Source organism: Choloepus didactylus, chromosome 20 (assembly GCF_015220235.1).
Source record: "Choloepus didactylus isolate mChoDid1 chromosome 20, mChoDid1.pri, whole genome shotgun sequence".
Lineage (NCBI taxonomy): Eukaryota > Metazoa > Chordata > Mammalia > Pilosa > Megalonychidae > Choloepus > Choloepus didactylus.
This window is the reverse complement of record NC_051326.1, coordinates 15,521,859-15,539,096: the sequence shown is the minus strand read 5'-3', so window position 1 is coordinate 15,539,096 and position 17,238 is coordinate 15,521,859. Positions and strand designations below refer to the sequence as shown.

Below are 17,238 nucleotides of genomic sequence, written 5' to 3'. Positions count from 1 at the left end.
CATTACATAGTTGTACATTCATCACCTAAATCAATCCCTGACACCTTCATTAGCACACACACAAAAATAACAAGAATAATAATTAGAGTGAAAAAGAGCAATTGAAGTAAAAAAGAACACTGGGTACCTTTGTCTGTTTGTTTCCTTCCCCTACTTTTCTACACATCCATCCATAAACTAGACAAAGTGGTGTTTGGTCCTTATGGCTTTCCCAATCCCACTGTCACCCCTCATAAGCTACATTTTTATACAACTGTCTTCGAGATTCATGGGTTCTGGGTTGTAGTTTGATAGTTTCAGGTATCCACCACCAGCTACCCCAATTCTTTAGAATCTAAAAAGGGTTGTCTAAAGTGTGCCTAAGAGTGCCCACCAGAGTGACCTCTCGGCTCCCTTTGGAATCTCTCCGCCACCGAAGCTCACCTCATTTCCTTTCACATCCCCCTCCTGGCCAAGAAGATGTTCTCCGTCCCACGGTGCCAGGTCTACATTCCTCCCTGGGAGTCATACTCCACGTTGCCAGGGAGATTCACTTCCCTGGGTGTCTGATCCCACGTAGGGGGGAGGGCAGTGATTCCACCTTTCAAGTTGGCTTAGCCAGAGAGAGAGGGCCACATCCGAGCAACAAAGAGGCACCCAGGAGGAGACTCCCAGGCACAAATACAGGGAGGCCTAGCCTCTCCTTTGCAGCAACCGTCTTCCCAAGGGTAAAACTTATGGTAGAGGGCTCAACCCATCAAACCACCAGTCCCCTATGTCTGTGGTCATGTTAGCAACCATGGAGGTGGGGTAGGCGAATACCCCTGCATTCTCCACAGGCTCCTCAAGGGGGCACTACATCTTTTTTTTTTTTTCCCCCTTGTTTGTCTTTTTTCTTTTTTTTTTTTTTTTTTTTTTTAACTTTCCCTTCTTTTTTCAAATCACCTGTATGAAAAAAAAGTTAAAAAGAAAACAAACATACAATAAAAGAGCATTTCAAAGAGACCATAGCAAGGGAGTAAGAAAAAGACAACTAACCTAAGATAACTGCTTAACTTCCAACATGTTCTTCCTTTACCCCAAGAAAGTTACATAATATAGCAACATTTCAGTGAACTTGTTCCTACTACAACCATCAGAAATTAACAGACCATAGTCATTTCTGGGCATCCCCAGAACGTTAAATAGCTTATCTGTTCTTCCTGGATTATTGTTCCCCCTTCCTTAATTGCTCTCTACTGCTAGTTCCCCTACATTCTACATTATAAACCATTTGTTTTACATTTTTCAAAGTTCACATTAGTGGTAGCATATAATATTTCTCTTTTTGTGCCTGGCTTATTTCGCTCAGCATTATGTCTTCAAGGTTCATCCATGTTGTCATATGTTTCACCAGATCGTTCCTTCTTACTGCCGCGTAGTATTCCATCGTGTGTATATACCACATTTTATTTATCCACTCATCTGTTGAAGGACATTTGGGTTGTTTCCATCTCTTGGCAATTGTGAATAATGCTGCTATGAACATTGGCGTGCAGATATCTGTTCGTGTCACTGCTTTCCGATCTTCCGGGTATATACCGAGGAGTGCAATCGCTGGATCGAATGGTAGCTCTATATCTAGTTTTCTAAGGAACTGCCAGACTGACTTCCAGAGTGGCTGAACCATTATACAGTCCCACCAACAATGAATAAGAGTTCCAATTTCTCCACATCCCCTCCAGCATTTGTAGTTTCCTGTTTGTTTAATGGCAGCCATTCTAACCGGTGTTAGATGGTATCTCATTGTGGTCTTAATTTGCATCTCTCTAATAGCTAGTGAAGCTGAACATTTTTTCATGTGTTTCTTGGTCATTTGTATTTCCTCTTCAGAGAACTGTCTTTTCATATCTTTTGCCCATTTTATAATTGGGCTGTCTGTACTATTGTCATTGAGTTGTAGGATTTCTTTGTATATGCAAGATATCAGTCTTTTGTCAGATACATGGTTTCCAAAATTTTTTCCCATTGAGTTGGCTGCCTCTTTACCTTTTTGAGAAATTCCTTTGAGGTGCAGAAACTTCTAAGCTTGAGGAGTTCCCATTTATCTATTTTCTCTTTTGTTGCTTGTGCTTTGGGTGTAAAGTCTAGGAAGTGGCCTCCTAATACAAGGTCTTGAAGATGTTTTCCTACATTATCTTCTAGGAGTTTTATGGTACTTTCTTTTATATTGAGATCTTTGGTCCATTTTGAGTTAATTTTTGTGTAGGGGGTGAGGTGGGGGTCCTCTTTCATTCTTTTGGATATGGATATCCAACTCTCCCAGCCCCATTTGTTGAAAAGACCATTATGGCTCAGTTCGGTGACTTTGGGGGCCTTATCAAAGATCAGTCGGCCATAGATCTGAGGGTCTATCTCTGAATTCTCAATTCGATTCCATTGATCTATATGTCTATCTTTGTGCCAGTACCATGCTGTCTTGGCAACTGTGGCTTTATAATAAGCTTCAAAGTCAGGGAGTGTAAGTCCTCCCACTTCGTTTTTCTTTTTTAGAGTGTCTTTAGCAATTCGAGGCATCTTCCCTTTCCAAATAAATTTGATAACTAGCTTTTCCAAGTCTGCAAAGTAGGTTGTTGGAATTTTGATTGGGATTGCATTGAATCTGTAGATGAGTTTGGGTAGAATTGACATCTTAATGACATTTAGCCTTCCTATCCATGAACATGGAATATTTTTCCATCTTTTAAGGTCCCCTTCTATTTCTTTTAGTAGAGTTATGTAGTTTTCTTTGTATAGGTCTTTTACATCTTTGGTTAAGTTGATTCCTAGGTACTTGATTTTTTTAGTTGCTATTGAAAATGGTATCTTTTTCTTGAGTGTCTCTTCAGTTTGTTCATTTCTAGCATATAGAAACATTACTGACTTATGTGCATTAATCTTGTATCCCGCTACTTTGCTAAATTTGTTTATTAGCTCTAGTAGGTGTATCGTTGATTTCTCAGGGTTTTCTAGATATAAGATCGTATCATCTGCAAACAATGACAGTTTTACTTCTTCCTTTCCAATTTGGATGCCTTTTATTTCTTTGTCTTGCCGGATTGCCCTGGCTAGCACTTCCAGCACAATGTTGAATAACAGTGGTGACAGCGGGCATCCTTGTCTTGTTCCTGATCTTAGAGGGAAGGCTTTCAGTCTCTCACCATTGAGTACTATGCTGGCTGTGGGTTTTTCATATATGCTCTTTATCATGTTGAGGAAGTTTCCTTCAATTCCTACCTTTTGAAGTGTTTTTATCAAAAAGGGATGTTGGATTTTGTCAAATGCTTTTTCAGCATCTATTGAGATGATCAATTGATTTTTCCCTTTCGAGTTTTTAATGTGTTGTAATACATTGATTGTTTTTCTGATGTTGAACCATCCTTGCATGCCTGGAATGAACCCCACTTGGTCATGGTGTATGATTTTTTTAATGTGTCTTTGGATTCGATTTGCAAGTATTTTGTTGAGGATTTTTGCATCTATATTCATTAGGGAGATTGGCCGGTAGTTTTCCTTTTTTGTAGCATCTTTGCCTGGTTTTGGTATTAGATTGATGTTAGCTTCATAAAATGAGTTAGGTAGTGTTCCATTTTTTTCAATGTTTTGAAAGAGTTTGAGTAAGATTGGTGTCAGTTCTTTCTGGAAAGTTTGGTAGAATTCCCCTGTGAAGCCATCTGGCCCTGGGCATTTATTTGTGGGAAGATTTTTGATGACTGATTGGATCTCTTTGCTTGTGATGGGTTGGTTGAGGTCTTCTATTTCTTCTCTGGTCAGTCTAGGTTGTTCATATGTTTCCAGGAAATTGTCCATTTCTTCTACATTATCCAGTTTGTTGCCATACAGTTGTTCATAATATCCTCTTATAATTTTTTTAATTTCTTCAGGATCTGCAGTTATGTCACCTTTCTCATTCATTATTTTGTTTATATGGGTCTTCTCTCTTTTTGATTTTGTCAGTCTAGCTAGGGGCTTGTCAATCTTGTTGATCTTCTCAAAGAACCAACTTTTGGTGATATTTATCCTTTCTATTGTTTTTTTGTTCTCTATGTCATTTATTTCTGCTTTAATCCTTGTTATTTCTTTTCTTCTACTTGGTTTAGGATTGGTTTGCTGTTCATTTTCTAGCTTCTTCAGTTGATCCATTAGTTCTTTGATTTTGGCTCTTTCTTCCTTTTTAATATATGCGTTTAGTGCTATAAATTTCCCCCTTAGCACTGCTTTTGCTGCATCCCATAGGTTTTGGTATGTTGTGTTCTCATTTTCATTCGTCTCTATATATTTAGCAATTTCTCTTGCTATTTCTTCTTTAACCCACTGATTGTTTAGGAGTGTGTTGTTTAACCTCCAGGTATTTGTGAATTTTCTAAGTCTCTGATGGTTATTGACTTCTAATTGTATTCCATTGTGGTCAGAGAATGTGCTTTGAATAATTTCAATCTTTTTAAATTTATTGAGGCTTGTTTTATGTCCCAGCATATGATCTATTCTGGAGAAAGTTCCGTGAGCACTAGAAAAGTATGTGTATCCTGGTGATTTGGGATGTAATGTCCTGTAGATGTCTGTTAAATCTAATTCATTTATCAGATTGTTTAGGTTTTCAATTTCCTTATTGGTCTTCTGTCTGGTTGATCTATCTATAGGAGAGAGTGATGTGTTGAAGTCTCCCACAATTATTGTGGAAACATCAATTGCTTCCTTTAGTTTTGCCAATGTTTCTCTCATGTATTTTGTGGCACCTTGATTGGGTGCATAGACATTTACGATTGTTATTTCTTCTTGCTGAATTGCCCCTTTTATTAGTATGTAGTGGCCTTCTTTGTCTCTCAAAACATCCCTGCATTTGAAGTCTATTTTATCTGAGATTAATATTGCTACACCTGCTTTCTTTTGGCTGTAGCTTGCATGAAATATTTTTTTCCATCCTTTCACTTTCAATTTCTTTGTGTCCCTGTGTCTAAGATGAGTCTCTTGTATGCAACATATTGATGGTTCATTTTTTTTGATCCATTCTGCGAATCTATATCTTTTAATTGGGGAGTTTAATCCATTTACATTCAACGTTAAAACCGTGAAGGCATTTCTTGAATCGGCCATCTTATCCTTTGGATTATGTTTGCCATATTTTTCCCTCTCTCTATTAATATCCTTTATTGTACCCATACCGAATCTCTTTAGTACTGAACCTTTCTCCAAGTCTCTCTGTCCTGTCTTTGTTTCTCTGTCTGTAGGGCTCCCTTTAGTATCTCCAGTAGGGCAGGTCTCTTGTTAGCAAATTCTCTCAGCATTTCTTTGTCTGTGAAAAATTTAAGCTCTCCCTCAAATTTGAAGGAGAGCTTTGCTGGATAAAGTATTCTTGGCTGGAAATTCCTCTCTCTCAGAATTTTAAATATATCGTGCCATTGCCTTCTCGCCTCCATGGTGGCTGCTGAGTAGTCACTACTTAGTCTTATGCTGTTTCCTTTGTATGTGGTGAATTGCTTTTCTCTTGCTGCTTTCAGAACTTGCTCCTTCTCTTCTATGTTTGACAGTGTGATCAGTATATGTCTCGGAGTGGGTTTTTTTGGATTTATTCTATTTGGAGTTCGCTGAGCATTTATGATTTGTGTATTTATGTTGTTTAGAAGATTTGGGAAGTTTTCCCCAACAATTTCTTTGAATACTCTTCCTAGACCTTTACCCTTTTCTTCCCCTTCTGGGACACCAATGAGTCTTATATTCGGACGCTTCATATTATCTATCATATCCCTGAGGTCCATTTCGAGTTTTTCAATTTTTTTCCCCATTCTTTCTTTTATGCTTTCATTTTCCATTCTGTCATCTTCCAGGTCACTGATTCGTTGTTCAACTTCCTCTAGTCTTGTACTATGAGTGTCCAGAATCTTTTTAATTTGGTCAACAGTTTCTTTAATTTCCATAAGATCATCCATTTTTTTATTTAGTCTTGCAATGTCTTCTTTATGCTCTTCTAGGGTCTTCTTGATTTCCTTCATATCCCGTACTAGGGTCTCATTGTTCATCTTTAGTTCTTTGAGTAGCTGCTCTAGGTGTGTCTCTTCTGGTCTTTTGATTTGGGTGCTTGGGCTTGGGTTATCCATATCGTCTGGTTTTTTCATATGCTTTATAATTTTCTGTTGTTTTTGGCCTCGTGGCATTTGCTGTCCTTGATAGGGTTCTTTTAGGGTTTGTAGACCAGTTGAAGTCCTTATCTCTAATTTATCAGATCTACAGCTTCGTGGAGTACACTTTCTCTAACTAACCAGCAGGTGGCGTCCACGAGCCACCTGTTCTCCACAAGCCAGATCTCCCCTGCTTAGCCTTTTAGGTGAGTGGGGGAGTGAGTCTTGTGGGGCCCAATTGGTGTCCCAAGCTTGCGTGTGTAGTTGGTGTTGCCTGCCCTGTATGTGGGGCGTGTTTCTGGGCAGTCGGGGAGGGGGGGTGGCCCTAACAATCAAATCTCCCTGATGATCCTAGAGTTTTAAAGCTACTGCAATAGTCTAATCCTTCAGTTCAGTCCTGCCACAGTTTGTCTCTGCCACTGACCCACAAGTCTTTGGTATTGGCGTATGGCTCCTGAGACTTGCAAGTGGGCCCCTCTTCCAGGCTGTGCACCCCGGGTCCTCTGTTGAGGGATGACTGTGCTATGTCACAGGTGAGTGCCGTCCCCCCAGGGCAGTTCTGGGCTGCTGGGCTGTGTTGGGAGGCTCCCAGTCTGCTCAAATGATGGCTGAATGGGGCTCTGTTAATTCACACTGCTCCCCCTTCCCAGCTCTGGGACATTCAGCTGAGGTTGCAGGGAAGGCTAATGTCCACGCCCAGTTTTGTGGTGTGTGCCTGTTATTTGAAGCACTTCCGTCACACTGGGTTGTCTGGGGCAGCTCTGGGCTATGGGGCTGGCGATGGGCAGGAGTGTTTCCTGTCCACCAGGATGGTGGCTGTGAGCGGACACCCCCCTTTTCTTGGGAAGTTGTGTTGTTTAGTGAATTTTCTCAGCCACTGGATTATTGCCTTTTGTCTCAGAGCTCTCTTATTTCTGCTCTTGACTTGACGTGCCCAAATTTCAATTCTTTGAAGCTTTCTGTATTGAGCTTCTTAGAGTAATTGTTTTAGAAAAAGCAAAAAGGATTTAAAAAAAAAAAAAAAAAAAACGGCCCTCCTCAGAGATCTAATGGGTTATTGAAATGCTAATAGACAAAGCAACCAGGGCCATTAAGGAAAGGTGCCCTGGGCAGAGAGATCAGCCTTGCTTTGGGATTTGCATCTGCGCCTCAAGGCCTGATCTCCGCCCTTCCCCTTTCTGTGTTCACCAGAACTCCAAAAATCCTCTGCTTTTACTTTGGAGCTTCTCGTGTTGTTTTCCTTCTATGCCCGTCTCCTCTCTGCTGGGCTGGCTGCTCTCAGAGTCTCTGGTGTCTGGCCTCAGTCTATCTATGGTTGGAGTTTGAATCAGTAGAATGAGTTTCCGATGAGAGCAGCCACTGCAATTCTCCCTTCTCCTTCCTGGAGCTGACAGCCCCTCCTCCCCCGGGACTGAGCCTGGCAGGGAGGGGCGCGGGTCCCCTGGCCGCAAAAACTTACAGATTTCGCTGATCTCAGCAGTTCCACGTTTTCATGAGTGTTGTATGAAGTATGCCCAAAGACAGATTGCTCTGTGGTGTCCAGTCCACGCAGTTCCTGGCTTTTTACCTACTTTCCTGGAGGAGTAACTAAAACATACAGCTCACCAGTCTGCCATCTTGCCAGGGGCTGGGATTTGAACTTTGATCTAGTTGGTTCCAAAGCTCTGTTCTCTGCCTACTGCACATATGGAAGAGTTACCTACATAAGAAGACCAAGAGAAGGAGAGTGATTCGTTTAGTAATTCATCAGTAATTAATGTGGGCTAGGTTCAGAGCAAGGTATGTAACTTGCAGGGCCCGGTGCAAAACTGACTTAAGAATTTCACGATGGTGACAGCAAAGCATTAAGCCAAGCATGGGGCCATCTGAGAGCAGAGCCTCTGCAATAGCCCAGGTCTGGGTTGGTGTTCCAGTTTCTATGGTTGCTTCAAAATGTAGTGGCTCAAAACAATGACGTTCATTTTGCTCATGAACCTGCCGCCTGGGCAGGGCCCTAGAGACTGCCCATTTCTGCTTCATGGAGTGTTGGCTGGGGCAGCCCTGGGGATTGGAGTTGTCTCAAGTCTGCCTCTCACTTGTCTGCTCCTTGGGCTAAGAAGATTTGAGCAGCTGGAGGCTAGAGCAGCTGGGGCCCCGCAGGCAACCCTGTCTCTATCTGGTTTCTCCATGAGGTCTCTCCAGCGTGGTGGCTTCAGGGAAGCCAGACGTCTACCATGCCGCTCCAGCGGTGCACGTCCACATGTCAAGAATGTCAAGAGAGGGATAGGGAGAGAAAGAGGGAAGCTATGTTGCCTTTTATGACTCAGCCCTGGCTGTCATGCAGCATCGTCTCAGCTGCATTCTGTCTATTAGCCGTGAGTCAGAACGCCCAGATCATCTTCAAGGGGAAGGGACTCAGACCCCAGCTTTTGTGGGAAGGAGTGTCAAAGAAGGTGTAGACATGCTTGGAAAACTACCACCATTTGGTAGTGAGTAAAGGAGTGGGATTTGAAGGGGGCTTCCCCCTGATGCCTGAGCAGCCTCCATGGTCAACTTTGGGGTTCACAAATTGATAACGTGTTAAGCCTGGATTATTGGTTTCAACCTCTCCGAGGGATTTAAGTTACTCTGCTGCCTCCTATCGGCCTAAGGTCCTGGCAGTAAACAGATGGAAAGGGGAAGACAATTTTGGGGTCTCCTGGTGGGAAGACCGGGAGGGGGTTAGGTGTGAAGCCATTGCAGAGCAGTCCAGGGAAAGTTCTGGAAAGGAAAGGCCTTATTGTAAACGGGGCACTCCACCTGCCACGTCTTATCTCATTTCACTCTTACCACATTCCTGTGAGAAATATGTCAGCCCCACGTTACAGATGAATCTTAGAAACACGGAAAAGGCCCCTGGCCTGCGAGGCAGAACCTGGACTTGAAGCTAGGCAGTCTAAATTTAGGGTCCATTCCCTTAAACACCAGGCTACACCACCTGTTGCTTAGCAGTTCTGTTTCTGTTTTTCTCTTAATTGTCCTTTTAACATTTGTATCTATTCTACTTATATATTTATAAACCTTAAGGGGTTGGGAGTGGGGAGGATAAATAATTGTACCTGAAACCATCAGCTCACTTAAAATATAGTGCCGCACGTACATAGGGGCTCAATATATGTTAAAGAAATCAGAGCACATATTCTTATTCCAGTAACGGGTATTAACACGTGCCTGCTCTACAGCCCCTCCTGCTTTTTGTCACTTGGCACCTGCTGCTGCTCCCCGTGGTGCCCTCTGGGTCCTTCAGTCCCAGGGTTCATCCTGGCCCCTTCCGGCCAGCTGTCCCTCAGCCATTATGCCCCCCTCCCAACACCTGAGAGACTTGGGGACCCTCAGCTGGCCTCCTCCCCAGCCCCAGCAATGCTCTGAGACATAAAGGACTGGGTGAGGCTGCGCTCCGGCCCGGCCACCTGGGCCCTGCTTCAGTGGTTGCCTCCTGACCATGCGGGCAGGGCAGGAGCAGGGCTTCTCCGAGTCTCCCTGGAGGCCAGGCCCAAATCCCCACTGCTCTTGGCCTTCCATTCCATGGCTCGGGGGTTCCATGGAGATTTACTGAGGCCCAGGTAGTGGCGGGCTCCACCCCACTGAGAATCCAGGTAGCCCCCAAACCCGGCCACATCTTGCCAGACCTCTGTCACACGTCTCGTTGAATTTGACTGACGGTGCCTTTCATCATACAGACGTTTAAACTTTGCATAAACTCACATCTGCCCATTTTTTTCCTTCTGAGTTTGGAATATTTGCCATATGTATGATTTGCTTAGGGGTTACCTAACTGTTAGACATTCATGTTGTTTCCATTTCTTGGACTAATTTTAATAACACAGCTATGAACACCTTTAGAATTTCTTTGTTGTTTGTGTTCTTCCCTTTGTAACTCCCAAAATGCTATTGTTGGGTCAGAGTTTTATGACAATTAATAAACATACACAGACTGCTTTCTAAAAACAGTTCAGACTGACAGTTCCACAAGCAATATAGGTTAATACTCACAGATTTCTTTAATGGATTTGGATTATTAATGTTTGCTAATTCTTCTTGAGCCAGTTTTACTATTAAGTTCTTCTAGGAAACTAGTCATATCCTCCAAGTTATCAAATCTCTGCTTTGTCTGTAGTTATGTCCCCATTTTCATCTTAAAAGTGTTTATTTGTGTCTCTTTGTTCTTAATAAATATGTCAGGTTTGTCTATTTTCTTAGTCTTTTAAAAGATACAGCCATTTTTGCCTTTGTCTCTCCTCTCTATTGTATGTTAAATTTCTGATCTTTTCTTTATTATTTCATTTCTTCCAATTTCTTTGTTCTGTTTTTCTGCCTTCTTAAGTTGGAAGCTTAACTCATTAACTTTTGGTCTTTCTTCTCATATAAGCCTTTAAGTCTATATGTATTTCCTGTAATACTGCTTTAGCTATACATTTTATTTTGACGTGCATTTTTCCAATGTATCTATTTCTAAGTATATAACAACGTCCATTATGATTTTCTTCTTTGATCCATGAGTACGTTTCTAGGTGTGCTTTCTAAATTTCCAAAGATATGGGAATTTTTACATCATTTTTCTTATTGATTTCTCCTACTATTGTATTTTGGTCATATAGCATGAGACTGATTCTTTGCTATTTGTTCAGCATACTCTATGGCCTATTACTTGTCAGTTTTTAATAACTATTCATGTGTGCTTGAGAAGAGTATGTATTCCCTAAGTGGTTGAAGCGGGGCTCTCTATATATTTGTTAGTTCAAGCTTATTAAATGTTTTATTCAAATCTGCATTCTTACTAATTTTTTGTCTGCTTAATATTTCAAATATGAGTGAGGTATGTTAAATTCTCCTGCAATAATGGCAGATTTGATTTTTTTCCTTGTAGCTATACCACTTTTTGCTTTAGATATTTTCTGTGTTATTAGGGGCATGCAAAGCTCAGAATTATTATCTCTTCCTGGGGGATTAAAGTTTTTGTCATTTCATAATGATACTTTTTTTAAATTCAGTTTTATTGAGATATATTCACATACCATACAATCATCCATGGTGTACAATCAACTGTTCATAGTACCATCATATACTTGTGCATTCATCACCCTCATAATAATACTTTTTATCTATAATGATGCCTTTCATCTTAAAGTTTATTTTGTCTGATTTCAATACAGTTATACTAGTTTTCTTTGGTCTAGTATTGCTTTATATAGCCTTCTTCCATCCTTTTGCTTTCAACCTTTCCATCTGTGTCTACTTTTTTGGTCAATCTTGAAAACTGCATATAACCATATTTTGATTTGTATCCCTTTTGATAATCTCTATTTCTTAACTGATTATTTTTTCAATTTGTATTTATTATGATTACCAATATACTTAGATTAATGCTACCAACTTACTTTATGATTTGTTCTTATTATTGTCTTCTTTTGGGAGTGTCTTTTTTTCTCTTCCTGTCTTCCTATGGATTGATTTTTTTTTTATTTCCACTTATTTTTTTTTTCTCTACTGGTTTGAAGTTATACCTTCCATTTCTATTTTGCTGGTGGTTATCTTTAAAATTTTAACATGCATATTTAACAAAATTAATCAGTATGTCTTCTCTCTTCAAATAACCATCCTCATTGCATATGTTTTCGCCCAATATTGTGTTTCAGTCTTCCTTTTTATCCGCATATATTAATATAATTATCACTGTTCAACATTCTGTTTGCTTAGATTTTCTGATTTCCTTGCTCACCAATTTTACCTTGCATTCCAAACTTTCCTTCTAAGATCATGTCCCTCTTTTTTCTGCAATATATCTCTTAGAAGTTCCTTTAGTAAAGGAATGTTGATGTGAAACTCTCCTAAGTGGTTATCTAAAATTGCTTTTTTCTCTCCCCACCTCATTCTGGAAAGACAGTTTTGCTGAGATAGAATTCTAGAATTCTAGAATAGCCACTGTTGCACCTCTCTCAGCACATGAAAATACTATCCTCCATGCCTGGCAGCACTGCTTCAGTGAGAAATAAGCTCCTAGTAGAATTACTCTTCCCTTTTTTCTTTTCTTCCTGGCTACTTTGAAAATCTCTTTTTCTTAGTTTTCTATAATTTCAGAAGAGTAGGTCTAGGTGTGAACTTAACCCACCTGGGATTGTTGGGCTGCTCAAGTTGAATATTAGTATTTTGTAAGGTGCTGGAAAAAATCTCAACTATGATTTCTTCCAATACAGCTTCTACCCAATTTTCTCTATTATCTCCATTATCCTCCATGTTGCTTAACCTTTGTTTTACATTTCTAATCTCTTGGACTCAATGCATTCTGGATAATTTATCCAGATTTATTTTCCAGTTCATTAATTCTCACATTGGCTGTGACTATTTAACTCACTTATGGCATTTTTAAACCATTCTTTTTTTGTTGTTTCTAAAGTTATATTTGGTTCTTCTTCAAATGTTTGGTTATTTTTATGTTCTCATTTTCTTTCTCATTGTTACAAGCTTCTCTTTAATTTCTAAAACATATTAAAATACTTTACATTCTGTGTGTGATAATTCTAATATCTTTGTTTTCACAGGCCTGGGCTGTCTTCCTCACAGGGTCTTATTTCCTTGTAGGTTCATGACTTTTTGTCAGTGAATTCACATTCCTTGGAACTTTACGGAAATTCTTTGAGGCTTGGGTTAAAGTTGTGTTCCTCCGGAGAAAATGTACGTTTTCCTCTATCAGCCAACAGAGGGCCCTATCAACCAGGGACCACTTCAAAATAAACGGTCTCCTTTAGGTTTCCAACCCACACAGGCATATTAATTCAGGCCTCAAACCTGCATTAGAGTAGGCTTGTTATAAAGTCCCAGGAAAGATTTTTTTCTCCCTTCTACCCAGCACCAAGGTCAAGATAGGTAAGATCTTTGCTGCCATTCTTCATGGCAAATTTACTTCTTGTTCATCCTTTTATTAAGGACGTAGCTGTTTAGAATCCCAGCTTTGTGTAGAGAACCTCCTCCTAGCACCCCCATGTTGGTGGGCCCAGGTTTCACTCTGGTGTCTTCCACTGTGCGCAGCTCTCAAAACGATAGTTCAGGAGCACCTGGGTTTGGTTTGGCAGCTGCTCCTAGGGCAAAAGCTGACGTCAAGTGGTGGAAAACAGTTTGGCGCTTCCTCAAAAGGTTAAACACAGAATTACCATATGACCCAGCAATTCCACTTTTAGGTAAATAGCCAACAGAAATAGAATCCTATTTCCACACAGAAACTTGTGCATGAATGTTTAAGCATCATTACTTATACTAGCCAAAAGGTGGCAACAACTCATCTGTCCGTCAATGATGAATAAACACATTCACACATGTAGAGACAGTGGAATATTATTCGGCCCTAAAAAGAAATGAAATACTAATAGATGCTACAACTTGGATGAGTCTCAAAAGCATTATGCTAAGTGAAAGAGGCCACATATTGCATGATTCCATTTATATGAAATATCCAGAATGGGCAAATCCATAGCAAAAGGCAGATTAGTGGTTGCCAGTGGATGGGGGAAGGGAGAAATGGGGACTGACTACTTAATAGGGGCTTTCATTTGGGGTGATGGAAATGTTTTGTAACTACATAGAGGTGGTAGCTGCACAGTTTTGTGAATGTATTAAATGCCATTGAATTATTCATTGTAAATTTAATTTTTGAGCTATGAATTTTACCTTAAAAAAAAAAAAAAGCTGACTCCAAGCTCATGTTCCACCCAGGATTACTGTGTTACTGTGCTTTTTGTATTCTGAGCGCTTCTTACTTTTTTGCCAGTTCAGTGCATTTGAAAAGATCCTTTTTATTTTTATCCAGCTTTGTCAGTTGCTTTCACTGGGACATTTACTATCATACTCCCAGACCTGGAGGCTGAATTCTTTTCTGGTCCATTCTCTCACTGGGGTGTGTCCCTTTGAGGGTCCCCGGCTGACATGGAGATTGCAGTTCTGCCTTCCTGGAATGGGCCCAGGACTTCATCTTCTCTTCTGGACACAACTAAAGCCCAAGGAAGGATCTCTGTCGCCAGCTGATTTTTGTGGCTTCAGCACCCATTTGGCAAGGAAATTTTTCTTGCATTCTATTGCACTTAACTATGCACTTATCATGCTTTTATTCCTTTTGTAAAAGGAACATTCTCTCAAAATGTCTAGTCTGTCATATTGCCAGAAATAGAAGTCTTCAACACTTATTCTGGACTCCAACAGGTGTGTACTCACTCTATCTGTTGGGGCCAGTTGTCGGCATGGAGAAGTGCAGGGCATTCTGTGGCGCTTAGAAGCTTCACCTTCTTGTGATCTTCCGAGTTTTGCTGCTGCTTCTCAGTACAGCTCTGCTTGTGCAGCCTACACCCAGGTTTCCACCTGTACCAGGCCAGTGATTTTGGTTTCTCACACTGTTAGCCAGATGCTCACCTGGTCTATTCCTCATCTCTTAGGAAACATGTTCACCTTTCCTGTGGCTTTGAACTTTACTAGGGTCACGGAGCTCTTCGAGAATCTTCTGAAAGCTACAAACCCTTTTCCCAGTAAAATGCAGTGACAGCAAGAGGGCAGGACATGATGTCAGAGGGTTCCTGGACCTCCACTTTAGACACCAAACATCTGATGATTTTTCTTCCTGGAGATGGGTTTGGGGTCTCAGGCCTCAGCTTTGGTAGGTTTCACTTCCTCGGGAATTCCCAACATACAGACACACACCTGGGACTAAACAGAAAGCTTGGTGCTTGGTGCTTTCAATGATCCTCTGTATTTTCCTGTTGTTTTCATACAATCCACTTAGTACTTTGGCCAATGGGTGTCCACAATGTAAGCCTAAGGGGAAGTTTGGGTTTTCTTTCCTGGGGCCACCGATGCAGTGACCCTGATATATCATGTTTTTAATCTGTACCTGAGTTCAGACCTAATTTTTAAAAAGAGCCCCTTTTGGTTAGTTCTTCAGTGGGTAGCCAATAAAAACAAACTACAGTCTGTTTCCCTGTTGCCTCTCTTTTTAAGTCTGGGTCTTTTTGTGTCTCCCTTTGCTTCTAATCTGAGCTAGTTTCCTCATCTCTAAAAGCAGTGGACCCAACTAGACGGCAGGTATTTAACCTGAGCATCTCAGAGCCCCTCAGAGGCTGGCAAGGGCCAAGGGAGTGAGGTATGGGGCGGCCACATGGGGGGCTCCTGCCGCCAGCGCCCCTTCGGCTAAGCAAGCCTGCCCATGTTCTTTACGCACCGGCTGTGGATGTGGCTGTGGCTGTGGCTGTGGTGTGTGCAGGTTCCACCACCGACACAGCGTGGCAATTGCTGATGTCCACGGGGTCCTGCCAGGGAGAGGAAGGTGCTCCCGACAGACCCATCTGAACCCCCCAATCTCAAGGCAGACACCCCTTCCCCTTCTGACCCCCTAACTGCTCCTAGCTGCAGTTCCTGGAGGGATGGCACCTTTGGAAGTGAGAGTGCTGGTGGTGCTGCTGCTGCCCCTGGGCCAGACTGCTCCCAGGGATGGAGCCTTGAGGTAACAGGGCATGGGCTGGGAGCGGGGAGCCTCCAGAGAAGCCGAGGACATGGTGGGCACCTCTGGGAGGCAGGAGATATGGGTGCAGACCCCTAATTTGGATTTTCACTTAAAATCTAAGTCAGGCAGACTTAGGGAGTAAGGTTCTGCTTCCAAGGGGATCAGAAGGGCCTCCACCTTCCCCCACCCCAGGTTTTGGGGAGTTCGAGGGAGCAATTCCCTTTGTGTCTGGGGAGAGAATGCTGCCAGGAGTCTGGGGTTGGAGGGCTGGTGGGCTGGGTCCTGCAAGGCTGGTCCTTCCCTCCGTCCTCCAGGCTGGCCTCTCAAACATGGCATCAGCCCCTGCACAACCCCTTCCAGCCTAGCGAGGAGCAGCTGCAGTGAGTAGCTGGGCTGGGGCCTGGGGTTCGGCCTGGGGCTGCACACTGGTCTCCTCAGGACTGATATTCCACTTTTTTAACAGATTTCTGCAGGGCTACCTCAAAGGCCTAAAGAGGATGGAAGAGGAGCCGCAGCACATGAGCTGGGAGCAGGGTGAGGGTTGGGGCTGATGGGGCCAGGGGGTGGAGGCTCGGGGCACCCAGAGCTGGGACTGACCCCTGGCGACCCACCGACCCCGCCTTCTCCTGCCCTGGTGCCTCTTCTGACCCGGCCTCTCCTCCTCAGTTGTCCTCTGCCTCTTTGCCCTCCATGACTATGACCACAGTGGACAGCTGGATGGCCTGGAGCTGTTTTCCATGTTGACAGCAGCCCTGGCTCCTGGAGCTGTCGACTCTCCCACCACCAACTCGGTAAGAAGGGCTGGGGAGCCCCCTATCCATGGAGACCCAGCACCTTGGGGCTTTGATCCACTTCACCCTGACTCTTGTGGTGAATCCCCTGTCAAAGGATGGGGTGGAGGGTGGGCCAGGCTCCCGAGAGACCCTCTGGTCACGGTGGACCCCATGGCAGCTGTGTGCTCCCACAGGTGGTCCTGGTAGTGGACGAAGTGCTCGCGACCCAGGACCTGAATGGGGATGGGCTCATGACCCCTGCAGAGCTCATCAACTTCCCAGGAGAGGTCCCCTGGCAGGCAGGGCCCAAAGAGCCCCTTGCTCCATCTCCCCAGGAGTCACAAGCTGTCGAGATGCAGCCCTTGTTAGCTGAAAGCCCAACAGGACAAGAAACGCAGGAATTCCCGAGTCCCGGAGAAGAAGCTGGGGGACAAGGAGAGGGCAGAAGGGAGAGCCTAGAATCTGCACAGGAGGCTGGGGGACAGAGAGAGGCTGAAAGAGAAGCCCCAGGTCTTGGAGGGGAGGCTGGGGGACAGGCAGAGGCCAGGGACACTGGAGGGGAAGAAGAGCTTCTGGGAGAAATGCTAGAGTCTGAGAATGCCCCAAATGAGCATACTATTCAAGTGGAGTATGATGAAATGTAAACCTTGAGGATACCAGCTTGCCCCTCTGGGGGTCTCGAAGCCAGAACACATGCCCCTAGGGTGGGGTATGTCCATTGCAGTAATGACTGCTGAGGTGTCCCCTTCCTGGCCTCAGCCCGGTGGCAGGTCTTTCCACGCAGCTCAGGGAGATGCTAAGTTGGAGGGCAGCTTTAGGGGCTGGACAACCAATAAAGAATGGAATGAATTTA

General features: G+C 43.1%; 1 protein-coding gene across 6 annotated transcripts in view; it reads left to right on the top strand.

Moving 5' to 3' along the window:
* Positions 1-17,238, top strand: part of CGREF1 (cell growth regulator with EF-hand domain 1) — a 22,101-nt gene extending 4,863 nt beyond the window's left edge. For 5 of the 6 annotated variants that reach the window (XM_037812602.1, XM_037812607.1, XM_037812606.1 and 2 more), the window contains 5 exons: positions 15,516-15,612; positions 15,927-15,992; positions 16,076-16,146; positions 16,279-16,403; positions 16,580-17,238. In XM_037812602.1, the coding sequence (XP_037668530.1) occupies positions 15,516-15,612; positions 15,927-15,992; positions 16,076-16,146; positions 16,279-16,403; positions 16,580-17,029 (809 nt within the window). In that variant the 3' untranslated portion in view covers positions 17,030-17,238. The remainder of the gene's footprint in view (positions 1-15,515; positions 15,613-15,926; positions 15,993-16,075; positions 16,147-16,278; positions 16,404-16,579) is intronic. The other variant, XM_037812603.1, reaches the window with a different exon arrangement.